This window comes from Puma concolor, chromosome A2 (assembly GCF_028749965.1).
Source record: "Puma concolor isolate L17-30 chromosome A2, mPumCon1.1.hap2, whole genome shotgun sequence".
In the NCBI taxonomy this organism is placed as follows: domain Eukaryota; kingdom Metazoa; phylum Chordata; class Mammalia; order Carnivora; family Felidae; genus Puma; species Puma concolor.
Window position 1 is genome coordinate 1,960,537 of NC_141668.1, and position 14,097 is coordinate 1,974,633.

The following is a 14,097-nucleotide window of genomic DNA, read 5'->3' on the forward strand; positions in this document are numbered from 1 at the left end:
TGTTGAAACACGCTTCCCCAGCAGCTGTGGGTTCCTGTTGTCACTCAGTGGTTTGGCCATTCCTGGGATCAGAACTCTTTTTTATGTTAGATTGATTTCTTTTTTCCTTCCCATTCATCCATCATACACAGACTCAATTTTAGCTTTTCTTTTATGAACATATGCAGGTGATAGAAACTTTAAAATTCAGAGTGCTGTGTTGATTTAAGAGGGATGTAAAATTGCTTAACTGCCAGGTAGATAGCTATCTGGAATCTTAGGGGGAAAAAACCTCATCCAAGTATGTTTTTGAGGTGCCAACAAAGGTCTGAGCCTCATAAAAATGTTTCCTCAAAATCTTTTCCATAGATGGACTGGTTATATATTCTTGAATATCTTTGTGCTTCACTTTATTAGTAAGTGCTGAGAGCTTTGGTGCCACATGAACTATCTTCTACTTTTTATCCCCGGGAGGGCACAGTTGTGTATGTCAGGTGCATTATGTGAGTGACTGATGTATGATACAGAAGGAAACTAATGTAACTTTAGAAGATAGTGATACTTTCTTACTCTGTGAACTATCTTTGAATATTGGAATATTATTTATGTTCAGTTTATTATTTTGCCATTTCTTGTCTTTTTCTTTTTGATCATGTTTTCCATTGCTTTTCTTTTTAATGACATGCTTAATATTTTGGTATGTCTTTCCATGTGTTTTCTTGTGTGTATACTTGTATGTGTGTATTTTAAAACAAGAACGCCATCATATTTGTGTCGGGTTAGGTCCCCCGGGAAGCACACTGGGTCTGTCTGGATGAGCTTGCGGGAGGAGGCGTGAGAGAGCGTGCTCCTGGGATCGGTGCGGGGGCGGGGGGCGGGAGGGACACGGGGGTGGGGGTGGGGGTGGGGGAGGGAGTGAACTGAAGAAAGCGGAAGCCTGCAGGGGCCCCAGAGCTGTGCAGAATTGTGGAGAAGGCGTGGCTTCCTGAGACACCGCTGTCTACCGCTTAGGCCCCCGGGCGCCCCCAGTGGGGAGAAGAGGTCGCTCATCCTTAAGGGGCCTGGCCAGCACCTCCCAGCTTCCTCAGTGACACCGGACACACTGCCTTGTTGGCCGTCTGCGCAGCCGCGCAACAGTATGTCCTTTCTCACCATTTTCTCAATTTTCCTGCAGGGCTGCATAAGCTTCACTTATCAGACACGTCAAGGGATTCAGAGACATCAAAGCCGTCTGCAAACGGGCATCACAAAGCACTGTGAGAACGCGCAGCGCTCTGCCACTGACCCGGGAGCCCCCGGCTCCCGACCGCCCCGTCGGTGCCTCCCGGTGAGCGCCCGGGCCCGGCGGCGCCACCGCTTTCACAGTCTCCTAAGAACTCGGCCGCCACAGGCCACGTGTCCGTTTAACTCCGTGCGGACCCCCTACTCGCCGGCCAGACAGGCTCCTCGGGGCGGCACGTTCTCCTGTGGACGCGGGTGCTGGCGTCGGTTGGTACAGTCACCCAGACGAGCATGTTTTGAGGCCAACTCCGGGGCTTTCTAAGAACTCAGTTAAATCCCATTATATACTTTATTCAAGACGGAGAAGGCCGCGAGAAAGGCATCCTTGGTGCTTGGCTGTGAAGTGAAGGCCCTGCAGACACGCAGGCTTACAGCTGCCCCCGTTGCGGTGGCGCATGGGAACGCAGCGCTTGCAGATGAGGTTTCTCCCCTCCTTAGGGAAAAGGACAGAAGCATAGTTCCGGGTTTTGTTTCAGGGTGATAGCGATTGGACTTTGAGTCCAGGGAGAAAGGCGAAATTCTTGTAAAACCCGATCCGTGGGAGGACACGTGGGAACGCCTGCCACCGCGCGGTGTGGTCAGCTCGGCCGGAAGTAGTACGTGGTCACCGTTCTCCGACGTCTCACGTGTATGCGACTCAGTATTACCTCTCGTAACATAGTTGCCGGTGTTGAATACACTTGTAACTTAGATTTTGCCTTATAGGCTATGTGTACACTCGGTTTTTTAAAGCATTTCTTCAGATATCTCTCAGTTCCTTGTTCTCCTGTGTCCCGTTATGAAACTACAAATCATCTGTGGTAGAAACCCCGCTGTCACCACACTCTTCAGGCTTTGGTTCCTTTCGTATATGCCGATTTAAACCTCAGATTTATAAAAGTTACCAGGTTACCACCCAGATGCACAGTATCAGCATTCATGATGTAAGAATAGCTCTACGATGTATCGTGATCAGATAATCATTCAGTTACTGAATTGTAAATAATTCTTGGGATGGCTTCTTGACTTTAAGTCCACTGAATAAAACTATAAAATTGTACTCTGTGTTACCAGGCACTAGGATAGGGTACTGAAAATTGTGCATGCAGACACGTGACACGAGCCCCTTTGCACACAATTCATAGTTATGCAGTCTCCGGAAACACTTACGTTCACATGCACTATGTGTATGGCAATAGATTGTCTGTGTTCAGACAAAAGTAAAAGAACAGTTTTCTCAAGTTGTTTTTTGGAGAAATTTATGAAAATCCGGCTGTATATATTTGACATAAAAAATTTCCATTTAGAGCCAAAATAATAAGAAAAATTAATCTGTATATTCCTCAGTTCCATTGAGTATACCTCTCCTTTATTTATACCTCTGCATTTCCTTCTGAGCTTCTCTGCTTGTTAAGATGCAGCTTCGTTGTAAAATAAAAGACCATTTTGTGATTCTAAACAACACTCAGTAAATACCACCAGTGTAGCATTGGGAATCTCTCAGCATGAGACCTGCATAGTGAGCAAATGAACAGAAGATGGCTATTTCCTAATTTCACTGATAATCACACCTATTTAAACATTAATTGCAAGCTTTGATTTTTACTGAAACTTGCTTGCAATCCATATTTTGAACAGACCTGGTCAAGGAAAGAAGAGAAAAGAAAGTTCTTTCAGTAAAAGAACATCACTTGTAACTTAACATCCATAGGAAGTTCCTGGGTGTTTGTAAGATGTCTGAGAATTTCTGAGTCAAATATTAAACTTTTCAATGTCTGTATCAATTCTTTGTTCATTTGAAAGTTTCTTTCCATCGGAAAACTTAGGCCAGGTTTGGATTAGTAAGCGGTGAAATGTAGCATAAATTCCTACAGCTGCTACTGGATGCCTCGTCATGGCTCTGGGACCAAGGACACACCTCACGTGGGGGGACGGTTTTGAGCCTGGGGCCTCAGACCCCTTTTGTGGGAACAAATGCAGGTTGATATATCCTCCCTGTTCGCCGCATGATTGCAGCCACTCCCAACAGTGCATCCCTGGTTACACACAGAGACTTCCTCTTGGGGGACAGACTTTGTAAATGCAGGTGCTCCTGTTGGATGCTCTGGAGGCCGGCTGTGAGAGGCTGCGACAGAAACGGGCCGTGGCACACAGAGGCCGAGCACTTGGGCTCTGGTCAGGACAGGCGCCCTGCGGGCCTTGCCTTTGTCGCGCTCGTGGAGCTGGAGCAGGAGGATAGGCCCGGGGCCGCCATTTCGTTCTTGCCGGGTGGGAGGACGTCCACGGTCGCCCTGTCAGATGCTCCGCTTAGTCTCACCTTAGGATCCACGTGCAAAGGGCATTAGGCACCGTAGTTACAAAGTTGCGTGAGGAGACTTGGCCAGTTCTTATCTTTGATTGCTTCTGCAGTACTTAAGTAATTTTAAAATGATACATCTTATAGATTATGACATTTGCAATTTTTACTGATGTTTCCAAGTATCTCTTAGATTCAGTATTTACTTAGCCTTATATATATTCTGTGCAAAAACAGACCTGCTGTCGAGGTGAGACTATGTGAAAATTACACGTGTGCCCACACGTACATGCACATGCCAGCTCCTTCGGTGCCATACTGAGCAGTTGGTGGATTCGTGGATGAGAATGAAACCTTCTGCCTGGTTTTGACTCTTGGATGCTTTAGTGGCTCACCCTGTACACACCTGATCTTCGGGGCCTCGACCTCTGCCTCAGTTTGCTGGGGCACGGAGGACCGCCCTGGTCCTCCTTCACCCTGTAACCTGCCTGCAACGTGGGGTTTGAGAACCCTACGTGGCTTTCTTTGTTGTTAGCGCAGTATTTAATGTATAAAGACAAAGTTCTTAAAATTTTTTTTTTTTAAATATGAGTCTACGTACAGCACTCACTGACTTTTATACTAAAGACTGGTATGGGTTAAAGATGATGTTTAGATGCACTGGTAAGTCATTTTTGTTTACTAGAGTGTTCTGTTTACAAATTATCTGTTGGTTCTGTTTGTTTCTATGAGACACTTCTAGTGTGACTTTTTAATGTCTCAGAAATTGAAGTTTTACAAAAGGTGATTTCATACTTTGTTTTATAAGCATTCAAATGCGTGTTTGAGTTTTAAATCTTAAATGCATCGTGGCTGAAACTTAAGCGTATGTGTAGGATGCTTCCATTTCAGTTTTCTAAAAGGCAGTAATGACTCTGGTGGGATGTTGAATGGGGGAAGAAGTGAATGTTTTCTCTCTTTTTTTGTGGAGTTCTTGGTAGAGCAATTTGTTGCAACCAGTTACAGCCAAAATGTACCATCAACAATTGAAATCACGGGTGTCATCGAATTTTTTGAGTTACTTAGTTGATTTTTCTAATCTTTTCCATAAAAGGACTGAGCTATACCCAGTTGTGGTCTGGGCAGCCTAATCCACAGTTCTTGGAAGAGTGAATGGCCATTGTCAACTGGTGAATTCACTGGCAGACAGAAGCCTTCACAGCAGTGGCTTTCCAGCTCTTTGACGAAAGGAAGAAATACACTCTTCATTGTAACCCTCACACGCGTGTATACGTGTGAACGAGAATTTAAGGAAATAGTACCTACTTTCGGTATGTGATGCATGCTGGCATTTTCTGTTTTATTTTTTAGGATACTAGACACAGACCACTAATGCCAACGGATCGTAAACTTTAGTTTGAAAAATACGGCTTCAGGATCTAGTTGAAAGATGAATGAATACAAAAACATTTTGGCTTTTGAATATTCTTTAGGTAAAAGTCATCACTGCAAACACCCCTGAAGCCGAAGTATTATACGTGCAGATTACTTGTTGCACTGCAAAACATGTAATTAAAATCAGTAGAAGTTGCTAAAGCTCTAAAAAGTGGGCTATCAAATTTCAAAACTAGGTGATTGATCCCTTCGTTTTGGAGGAAGAGATCTGGGAACTACTCTGGAAGAGAAGTTAGTTAACTTCCAGCTCTGCGTAATTCAGTTCGGTGAAAGTGTCTTCAAGTGTGATCAACTCGGAAATTCAGATGAAGCCCACTTCTTCTTAGGTGCGATTTTGGTGTTCTGTTCTCCTAAACCTACTGGAGAAGTTAAGTTCCCAAGCATGGGTGATGAGAAGTAGGGCGGCAGCACCTGATGTGCATGATTCCGGAGGACCAGAAAGATCGTCAGTGTCTGAATGTGAGGAGGTAGAGATTTAAATACGAAGCTGAGGAAGAAAGTTTGATCAGTCACTGAAACTCCTGGGTGAATGTCTTAATGTCTTCTCTCTTGAAAAGCTCTTCTTAAAAGATACACTGCTTGCCAACAGTGGCCCCTGCGAACCCGGGACACGCTGGGACTTTGAGGGGCTGGAGCCGTTCTGTCCTATTGAGTAGCCATAGCTGTTGTATCCTATCGAATGGCTATGCGTACTTACAGATAGCTTTTTACATATGTCTTAGCACATTGTTCTGTTCTCGCTTTAGAAAGTTGTGATGAAAAGCTTCTCTTTTTTTGCACTCTCAGTACTTCACTTTTGGCCACCACATGTGTGGGGGGTTTTCCCGCACCAGCCTCTTCTCCCAGTTCTCTGTGGATACCGTATCTGTGGCACACAATTTGATTTCCTTCTGACGCCATGTCCGTGGAGTTAGTGCAGACCCCACAGGTAAAGGGCTCAGTCCAAGATTGGCTCCCACCACCGCCTCAGTCGCCAGTGGCAGGTCTGGGCTGTACCCTGTGCGTCGACCAACCAGCTATCAGTCAGAGGTTCCCACCTCTCTCTGGCTCAGCGATTTGCTAGAGCGGCTCACGGAAGTCTGGGGAACAGTGCGCTTACCAGATTACCTGCTTGTGACAGAGGGTCCAGCTCAGGAACACTGGACGGAGGAGACGCACGGGCCAGGGGTCGGAGTGGGGGCAGAGCTTCCCTGCCCCCTCCAGGTGCACCAGCCGCCCCGCACCTCCGGGTGCTGCCCGACCCGGAAGCTCCCTGAACCCCTTCAGTTAGGGTGTTTTAAATGGAAGCTTCATTACACAGACATGATTGAGGAAAGGATTGGCCACTAGCGATCCTCAGGCTCCAGGCCTTCCTGCTCCCCACGGGTCGGAAGGGTGGGACTGAAGGTGGTAGTTCCCACTGGCCTGCTGTAGGAGCTTTCCCAAAGACAGCTTATTCACGGAAGCTCAGGTGTGGTCCAAAGGGCTCCTTACGCATATCAAAAGACACCTTTATCTTCTTATCGCTTTAGGAAATTCCACAGGCTTCATCTCCATGCCAGGAATGGGGAGGAAGCCCAAATACATATTTCTTACTCTAAGTTACAAATTCACCCAGTTCCTAGGTATTAAAGTCTTGGATCAAAGGGAATGCACATTTTCAGACTACTTCCAGAAAGATCCTATCAATATACTCTCATCAACAGCACGTGAAGATGTGTTTCTCTAGCTAACACTGGATTTTGCCGGTCTTTTACAGGAGTGCCGACCTGAGAGGCAAACATTTAATTGTTTTTCTTTGCATTTTTAATAACTACTGGGAATTTAAAAAAAAATTTATCAGCTGTTTGTATTTCTACTTTTGTGAATTAGTATTAAATATACTTAGCCCATATGGATATTAAATGTTTATCTTTCTGATGTGTATATTTTTCCTGGTTTTTTTTTAAACTTGTCCAATATTGGGTTTTTGTGGTATTGAAACTTTACATTTTGAAGTGGTCAAAATGTGCAGTTTCCCATAATTTCTTGGTGTCATACTAAGGCCTTCGCTACCCTAAGACTTTTAAAGGTATTTCCCAATTTTTGCCCCTAACTACTTTGAGATGCAATTCACATATTACAAAACTCACTCTTAAAGCATATGATTTGTTGATATATAGTACATGCACAGAGTGGAGCAGCCATGACCACCATGGAACCCCGGATCATTTTCGTTACCCCACACCTAACTGCTTCTGTGTCTGTATTTTTTTTTTTTTTTTTTTTTTTTCCGTAATTCATCAACCTCTTATCTGGATTTGTCTTGCCGAAAGGAATCCGATCACGGTTGTGCAGAGACGTCACTGGCCACACAGCAACCATTCGTGCCAGGCGACCCAGCTCCGGTTTTTTTCGGGGTGGCACTGTGCCCGCCGTGTGGCGCGGATCTGACCAGGGAGCTTGTGCAGAGTGTTGCGTAGGACCTCCAGGAAGGGGACTCGGAAGACGCCTGGCACCGCCCCACCTCCACCCTTCCTTTCCTCGGTGGCGCCATGGATGGGACGGGATGGGACCGCTGGGACCCCAAGAGCCGCTTCGGATTGTGACTTGCCCACTTGCCCACGAAGACAGTTGAAAGAGTTCGGATGCCCACCGAGTGCACAGCTGCCTGGCCGCCCACCCTCCGTGGCTTCTGTGCAGATGGTGACCCCTCTTAGATTCAGACGCCGCATTCAGCGGATGGGAGCACCTCAATGCAGTTCTGTCCCATCCTTGACTAGTTTTATTGTTTCCCCAAAGGACAGGCCGGTATGACAGAGCCGTATGTTAAACAGTAATGTGATTTCAGCGCCGTTTTCATGAACTAAATGTCCATAAACATCGAGTTCTATTTCTAAGTTTTATGTCCTGAACCTCTAATTAATGTATCTCATAAACTGATTCTGAAGAATATTCTCCTCTATTAACGTACCGAACACTAATCTTGTGTTTTGAATTATTAATACTTGTATTTACTCTTCCAGAGTCCTTGTTAGTGACTCATTCTGTCTGGAAATGTCCAGTTAATATGATGACTTTACCATACACACTTGAATTATAATTTGGAAGATGTATTCCTTTAGACAGATTAGCATTCACACTGGCAAAGAAAAATTTTTTTATTATTTAAAAAATAAATTTTATGCTTATTTTTGAGAGAGAGACAAAGCATGAGGAGGGACGGGGGAGAGAGAGAGGGAGACACAGAATCCAAACCAGGCTCCGGGCTCTGAGCCGTCGGCACAGAGCCCAATGCGGGGCTTGAACTCACAAACCGCGAGATCATGACCTGAGCTGAAGTCCGACACTTAACTGACTGAGCCACCCAGGCACCCCAGCAAAGAAATGAAAATTCTTATTTACAAAACATCCTGGAGACTGCTGACAAAATTCGAATAAAATCTGTAGATTAGCTAATACTTTTCTTTCATTGTTAATTTGTGGTTCAGATAATTTTACCATGGCATGTTAACATGAGGGGAAGCTGGCGAAGAGTATAAGGGAATTCGATTTTCGCCACTGTTTAATTGTTTGCAACAATTTCAAGTATTTAAAAATCCCAGAGACATTGTGTAACAAAGAATTAGGCTGGGTTCAGAAAGTACAAATGTGAACTCCTCTGCAAAGTGCCCTCAAGGATGGAGCCACGTGTTTGAGGAGGGTGGAGCAGAAAGAGGCGTCTGGCCCCCCCCGGGCACAGGTGTCTGTGGCCCGTGACTTGCCCACCTCAACCCTGCGAAGGTGGTCTAGCCAGGCTGCCTCCCCGCCCCCGGTACAGGCTTCACCCTGGTGTGCGTGTGTGTGTGTGTGTGTGTGTGTGTGTGTGTGTGTGTGTGTGTGTGTGTGTGTTTCTACACGTAGGCCTGAGAACCTTGCCATTTTTCAACAAAACTCATGGAAAATCCGTTAGTGTAATCTTTGATCTTAGGTCTTTCTTCTCTGGGCGGAATTAGGTCATGATTTGGGCTTATGCATTTAATATGAATCCTGATTATTGGGGCTTATGGAGAACTTTATCCTGTAACACTACCGTGAGAACAAAAAATAAAAATTTTAAATTCTCACCCCATTTTAGATAAGTTAGACATGTACCTCCACTCCCTGCAGAAAGCAGAAAGCAAGCACTTGATAGGGCTCAAGACTCGCGTATGGCCCATGGGAGCATTGAATATTTTAAGCGGAAGGAATTTGAGGTTTGCGCTTCTCCCCTGAAACAGGTCCTTAGACCCTCTTGTGACAGTTGCCCTCCCTTCACCCAGAGAAAAGGAGCCTCCCGATCTCAGAGGGTCCTAACAGGCCTTGCTGAGTCCCCCAGGTTACACACTTCCCTCACACTGCTTAACCTGTTGTGTTTCCCACGACTCCTGTGCTTCATCGGATGTAGCGGAAAATAATCAGGTCTGTTTCTTTGGCTCTTTGTTTCTTGTGAAGGCTCCTGTGTCGTGCAAAACCTGTGCTAAATATATTTGTGTGCCTTTCTCCTATTAAGCAGCCTTTGTCAGTTTAATTTTTAGATCTAGCCGAGGACCCAAGAGGGTCCAGGAAAACTTTTTCTTCCCCTTCACTTTTTTTTTTTAATGCAGTTACTATTTTTATTATCTTGATCCAAGGTGGATCCAAACAAATAATTGCTCCTGTTACCTAGTTGTTGGCTACTGATCAGCTCTGCTGAAATTCAGTTCTTTGGGGTGAGTGTGTTTCCCAGCTTTTAATAATAATCACATCCACCAAGTTACTTTGGTTTGTCTTGGTAAACGGTTTCAGAAGACGACATTAAGAAATAGCGTTTTTTGGGGGCACCTGTCTGGCTCGGTCGGTGGAGTGTGTGACTCTTGATCTCAGGGCTGTGGATTCGAGCCCCACATTGGGTGTAGAGATTCCTTAAAAAACATCTTAAAAAAAAAGAAATCGCCTTATTCAAAGTCAGTATGCTATGAATGTTTTACTGAGGCGTCATTGTGGTAATCTATCTAAAGGAAAACTTTTCAAGCCCAGAATATTTCGGTCACATTATAGGGAGTTGATCTTCGCGTCCCTGTCCCCAGCTTGTCTGTGTAACGTATAGATGGCAAACAAGTGACCTGCGGGCTATGCTTAACTCAAAATGTGATGTTGCGAGTTCAACATTTTAAAAATTGAGTCAACATTAATGAATCGCAAGAATTCCACAATACCCTCGTTGTGTGAGGTATTTTCATTTATAGTTGTAACCTCAGTGTCTTTTTTTAATTAAAATGTCATACATTAGTTTCAGGCGCATAACATAACGATTATATATATATATATATATATATATATAAAAGTGTATATATATGATGATTGTGTAGATATATATATGTGGGTAACTGAATATATATATATATATATATATATATATATATACACACACACATATATATATATATATATATATATATATAGTGTATATATATATATATATAGTGTATATATATATATATATAGTGAAATGATCACCATTCAGTTACACACTTTTTTTTCTTGAGAACTTTTAAGAGTTACTCCCAGCAACTTTCAAATATGCGATACAGTATTGTCAACCATCCTTGCTGTGCTGTCCATTAGATATGAAGGACTTATTTTATAACTGGAAGTATGGACTTTTGGTCACTTCTACCCATTTCGCCTACCCCCACTCCCTACTCTAGGCAACCACCAATCTGTTCGCTGTATCTGTGAATTTGTTGTCGTTGTTGTTTTTTAGATTCTACATATCGAGATCCGATGGTATTTGTCTTTGTCTTATTTAGCATGAGGTCCATCCGTGTCCCAAACGGCCGGATTTCCCTTTTCTGTAGCTGAATAATATTCTATTGTACACGTGCACCACATCTCACCTATCGACGGACCCTTGAGCCGTTTCCGTATCTTCGCTGCTGTGAATAATGCTGCAGTGAACATGGAGGTGCTGATACCTTTCTGAATGAGTGTTTTCATTTTCTTTGGACAAGTACACAGAAGTGGAATGGCTGGATTACGTGGTAGTTCTATTTGTAACTTTTTGAGGAATCTCCTTGCTGCGTTCCATAGTGGCTGCATCGGTGTGCACTCTCACCAGCAGAGCGTCTCTCCATGTGCCTGCTGGCCATCCGTGTGTGTTTGGGAAGGTGCCTATTTAGATTTGCCCCTTTCTAAATTGGATTGTTTGTTTTGCTATTGAATTGGAGGAGTTCTTTATATAGTTTGGATATTAACCCCGTAGCAGGTTATGATTTGCAAACATTTTCATTTTGCTGTTGTTTTTTTTGTTTTGTTTTGTTTGTTTTTTTTTGCTGTGAAGAAGCTTTTTTGTTTGCTTTTGTTGTCTTTGCTTTTGGCGTCAGATCCAAAAAGTCATCGCTGAGACCGATGTCAGAGAGCTTACCCCCTGTGTATTTTGGGAATTTTATGGTTTCAGGTCTTACGTTCAAGGCCTTAATCCATTTTGAGTTGACGTATGTGTATGCTGTAAAGGAGTGGGCCAGTTCCAACTTTAGCACGTGGCTATCCAGCTTCCCAGCACCATTTATTGAAGGGAATGTTCCTTCCCCGTGGTATGTTCTCGGCTCCTTTGTCATAAGTTAATTGACCGTATACGCGTGGGTTTGTTTCCGGGCTGCCTGTTTCACCGATTTATTTTTATGCCAATGCCATGTTGTTGTCGGTGCCAAAAGATTAAACATCGTTTGGCTGAGAGGGATTGTTCGAGTGCTAGAAGACCTGGCGACATTAAGTTCCACATCTTGGAATCATGGCGATAGTAGCTGCTTTCTTCACTGACCTGTTACCTGCTTGGCTGCAGAAGGCACGTGAGTTTGCCTGGTTTGCCAGAATAAGAGACCAGATGCATGTGTTATTTCTTTGCATTTTTTGTCGAAAACGGTTTTTGAGTAGAGCTGACACGCGGCGTCACGTTCGTTTCAGGCGTGCGACACGGTGACTCGGCTTCCTAGATGTTAGGCTGTGCTCACCAATGCCGGGGCTGCTGGTGGCCCGCCTCAGGTCAGAGAGGGCTCGGAACAGCCCCGCCCGCAGATACCCTTCCTGGGCATTCGGCCTTTCCGGGAGGCGGTTAGCTGTATTTAACACGCGCTTGTCCACCAAGGCGTGTCAACACACATACAGATTATACTGCACGAGAGAAGCAGACGTTCCTGCTACTTACGAGGGACTGCATTTTGAACCTAACTGCCAGCCGGTATTTATGAAAACGGCACGAGAAGTGGTTTCCCGCCAGAACTACTTGAAGTACACACGGTCAGCACGCCCTACGGATGTTCCAGACAAGCCAGATCCACCACAGACGGCATGCCCGGCAGACTGCGCCCAAGCGGGCGTCCCGGAAATTGCTGTCATTGACCACGGTGTGGCCGCGCTACAGGGGAACGTTTTACAGAATATGCCCCGTGAAACTCACCACTGCGTACCTGAGGTGAACACCATTCTGTTTATCGTGTCCTGTCATTTTGTCTTTGTGGCACAAGCCGTGTCTGAGTGCAAGCAGTGGCCATCCACGAGGCGGGGATACGTGTCCCCGTGAGCGGTGCGCTCCCCTGTGGCAGGGTCTGGACCTCCGTGTTGCTGAGGGATGGCCCGGAAGCCTGTGGCCTAGGCAGGAGCACGCAGGCGGCTCTGAAGGGACGGTGGCTGGAAGACGTCCACTGGCCGACCCCTCTCAGCTGGCTCTCTGGAAGCGAGACCTGCATGGCGCTCCTCCACGGCCACCCCGGTCACCAACTCGAGAAACAGAAGAAAGGGGACACTTGGCTCAAAAGGGGAAGAAGAGTAGTCCCTCTTTTCTGAACACTTGCCTTGTTTCCAACTCATGGACGTTATGAATTGTGTAACAGACACGGGTTTCCTTTTTGGGCCCACTGCTCAGAAGTTCAGAACCGAACGGGCAGTGATTGCTGCCGAAGGAAGTGCGCGTGGGTGTCTGTTGTGCGTGGCTCACCCCTCCTTCCTGTCCCCCCCTCCCCCTGTTCCCACTCTTGTTTCCTCCCCCTCTTTGGTTCCACCTTCATTTATGCCTTCTTGTATTCATCACAAGTCTTTGGTTGCAGGTCAGAAACCAAATTCACAAAGCTCAGGGAACGTGGCTGGACGTAACTCACACTTTGGGGCCAAGCCCGGCTGAGCCCCCCACAGTGCAGCCAAACCCACCCGACACACAGGAAATAAATCCTAGTTGTTACAGGCACCGTTACAGCAACCGGACTGGCAAATCCCACTCCCTGGTCACGTGAAACAAAACTGGAATTTACAAACCAAAATGGTAATAAACCACGTACCCAGTCACTTGGAGATGTGAAAACGATTACGATGATGGATTTAAATAGCATGACACAATTTTCCTTTCTCAAGTCTTCTACTGACTTCCCACGCTCTCTTGGTCAGCGACCCAGTTCTCATACAAGAGACCTGAAGCTGTGATGTAATCGTGTGAAAGTCTGCATGGTTTTTGTGACTTGACCTGAAAATGTGTCGTCATCGTCAAACTGTCCAGAGAAGCAGCTACTCCACTGCATCCTTGTTTATTGTCCTGTGGTTGAAACTTGGGTCTCCCCAAGCCTTGGTGGGAATGCCATTCCAGGAGGCTTTTCAGTAAGAAAAATACCTGCTTTCACATCGTCACAGCTGCCTGAGACTCGTCCCTGAACACTCACAACATCTTCACTGCCCTCGTCCCCGGTGACGACCCATTCCAGACGCCATCGCCGCTGATTTTCCCGTGTCTGTCGTCCACAGCTCATGATTCCTGTGTCAGTCATGTACTTGGCTGCACAGAGCAGAAGTGGACTCTGTCCACTTAGCGGGAAAACAGGCCACCGGAAGGATGTGTGGCAGCACAGATTCAGTGGGAGAGCTCGAGAAATGGGCTCAGAAGGCAGGCAGGAGTGCAGGGAGTCTGGACAGTAAGACCCAGTCATCGTCCCGAGGAACAGGAGCATTGGGATGTGGCCACACACGGTCCTCAGTGGACTCTCGCCATCACTGAGTGACCCATGCAGCCTTGGACTTTCCCTCCAGGGGGCAGTGGGATCAGACTACCCAGGCCTTGGCCACACGGCTCTGCTCTGCCTTTCAGGGCGTGGACGGAGAGGCGTGCACGTCATCGGCCTTCTGGGTGG

The 14,097-nt window shown here is 45.8% G+C and overlaps 1 protein-coding gene across 8 annotated transcripts in view; it reads left to right on the top strand.

Annotated features, from left to right (window-relative positions):
- LMBR1 (limb development membrane protein 1) overlaps positions 1 to 14,097 on the top strand; it is a 199,352-nt gene that overhangs the window by 152,974 nt on the left and 32,281 nt on the right. For 7 of the 8 annotated variants that reach the window (XR_015243572.1, XM_086685387.1, XM_086685398.1 and 4 more), the window contains one exon: positions 1,154 to 3,023. The exons of the other annotated variant lie outside the window; for it this stretch is intronic. Coding sequence is in view for 6 of the 7 variants with exons in the window: in XM_086685387.1 (XP_086541513.1) it covers positions 1,154 to 1,239 (86 nt within the window). In the remaining variant the exon portion in view is untranslated. Of the gene's footprint in view, positions 1 to 1,153; positions 3,024 to 14,097 lie in introns of those variants that run through there. 8 annotated transcript variants of the gene reach the window in all.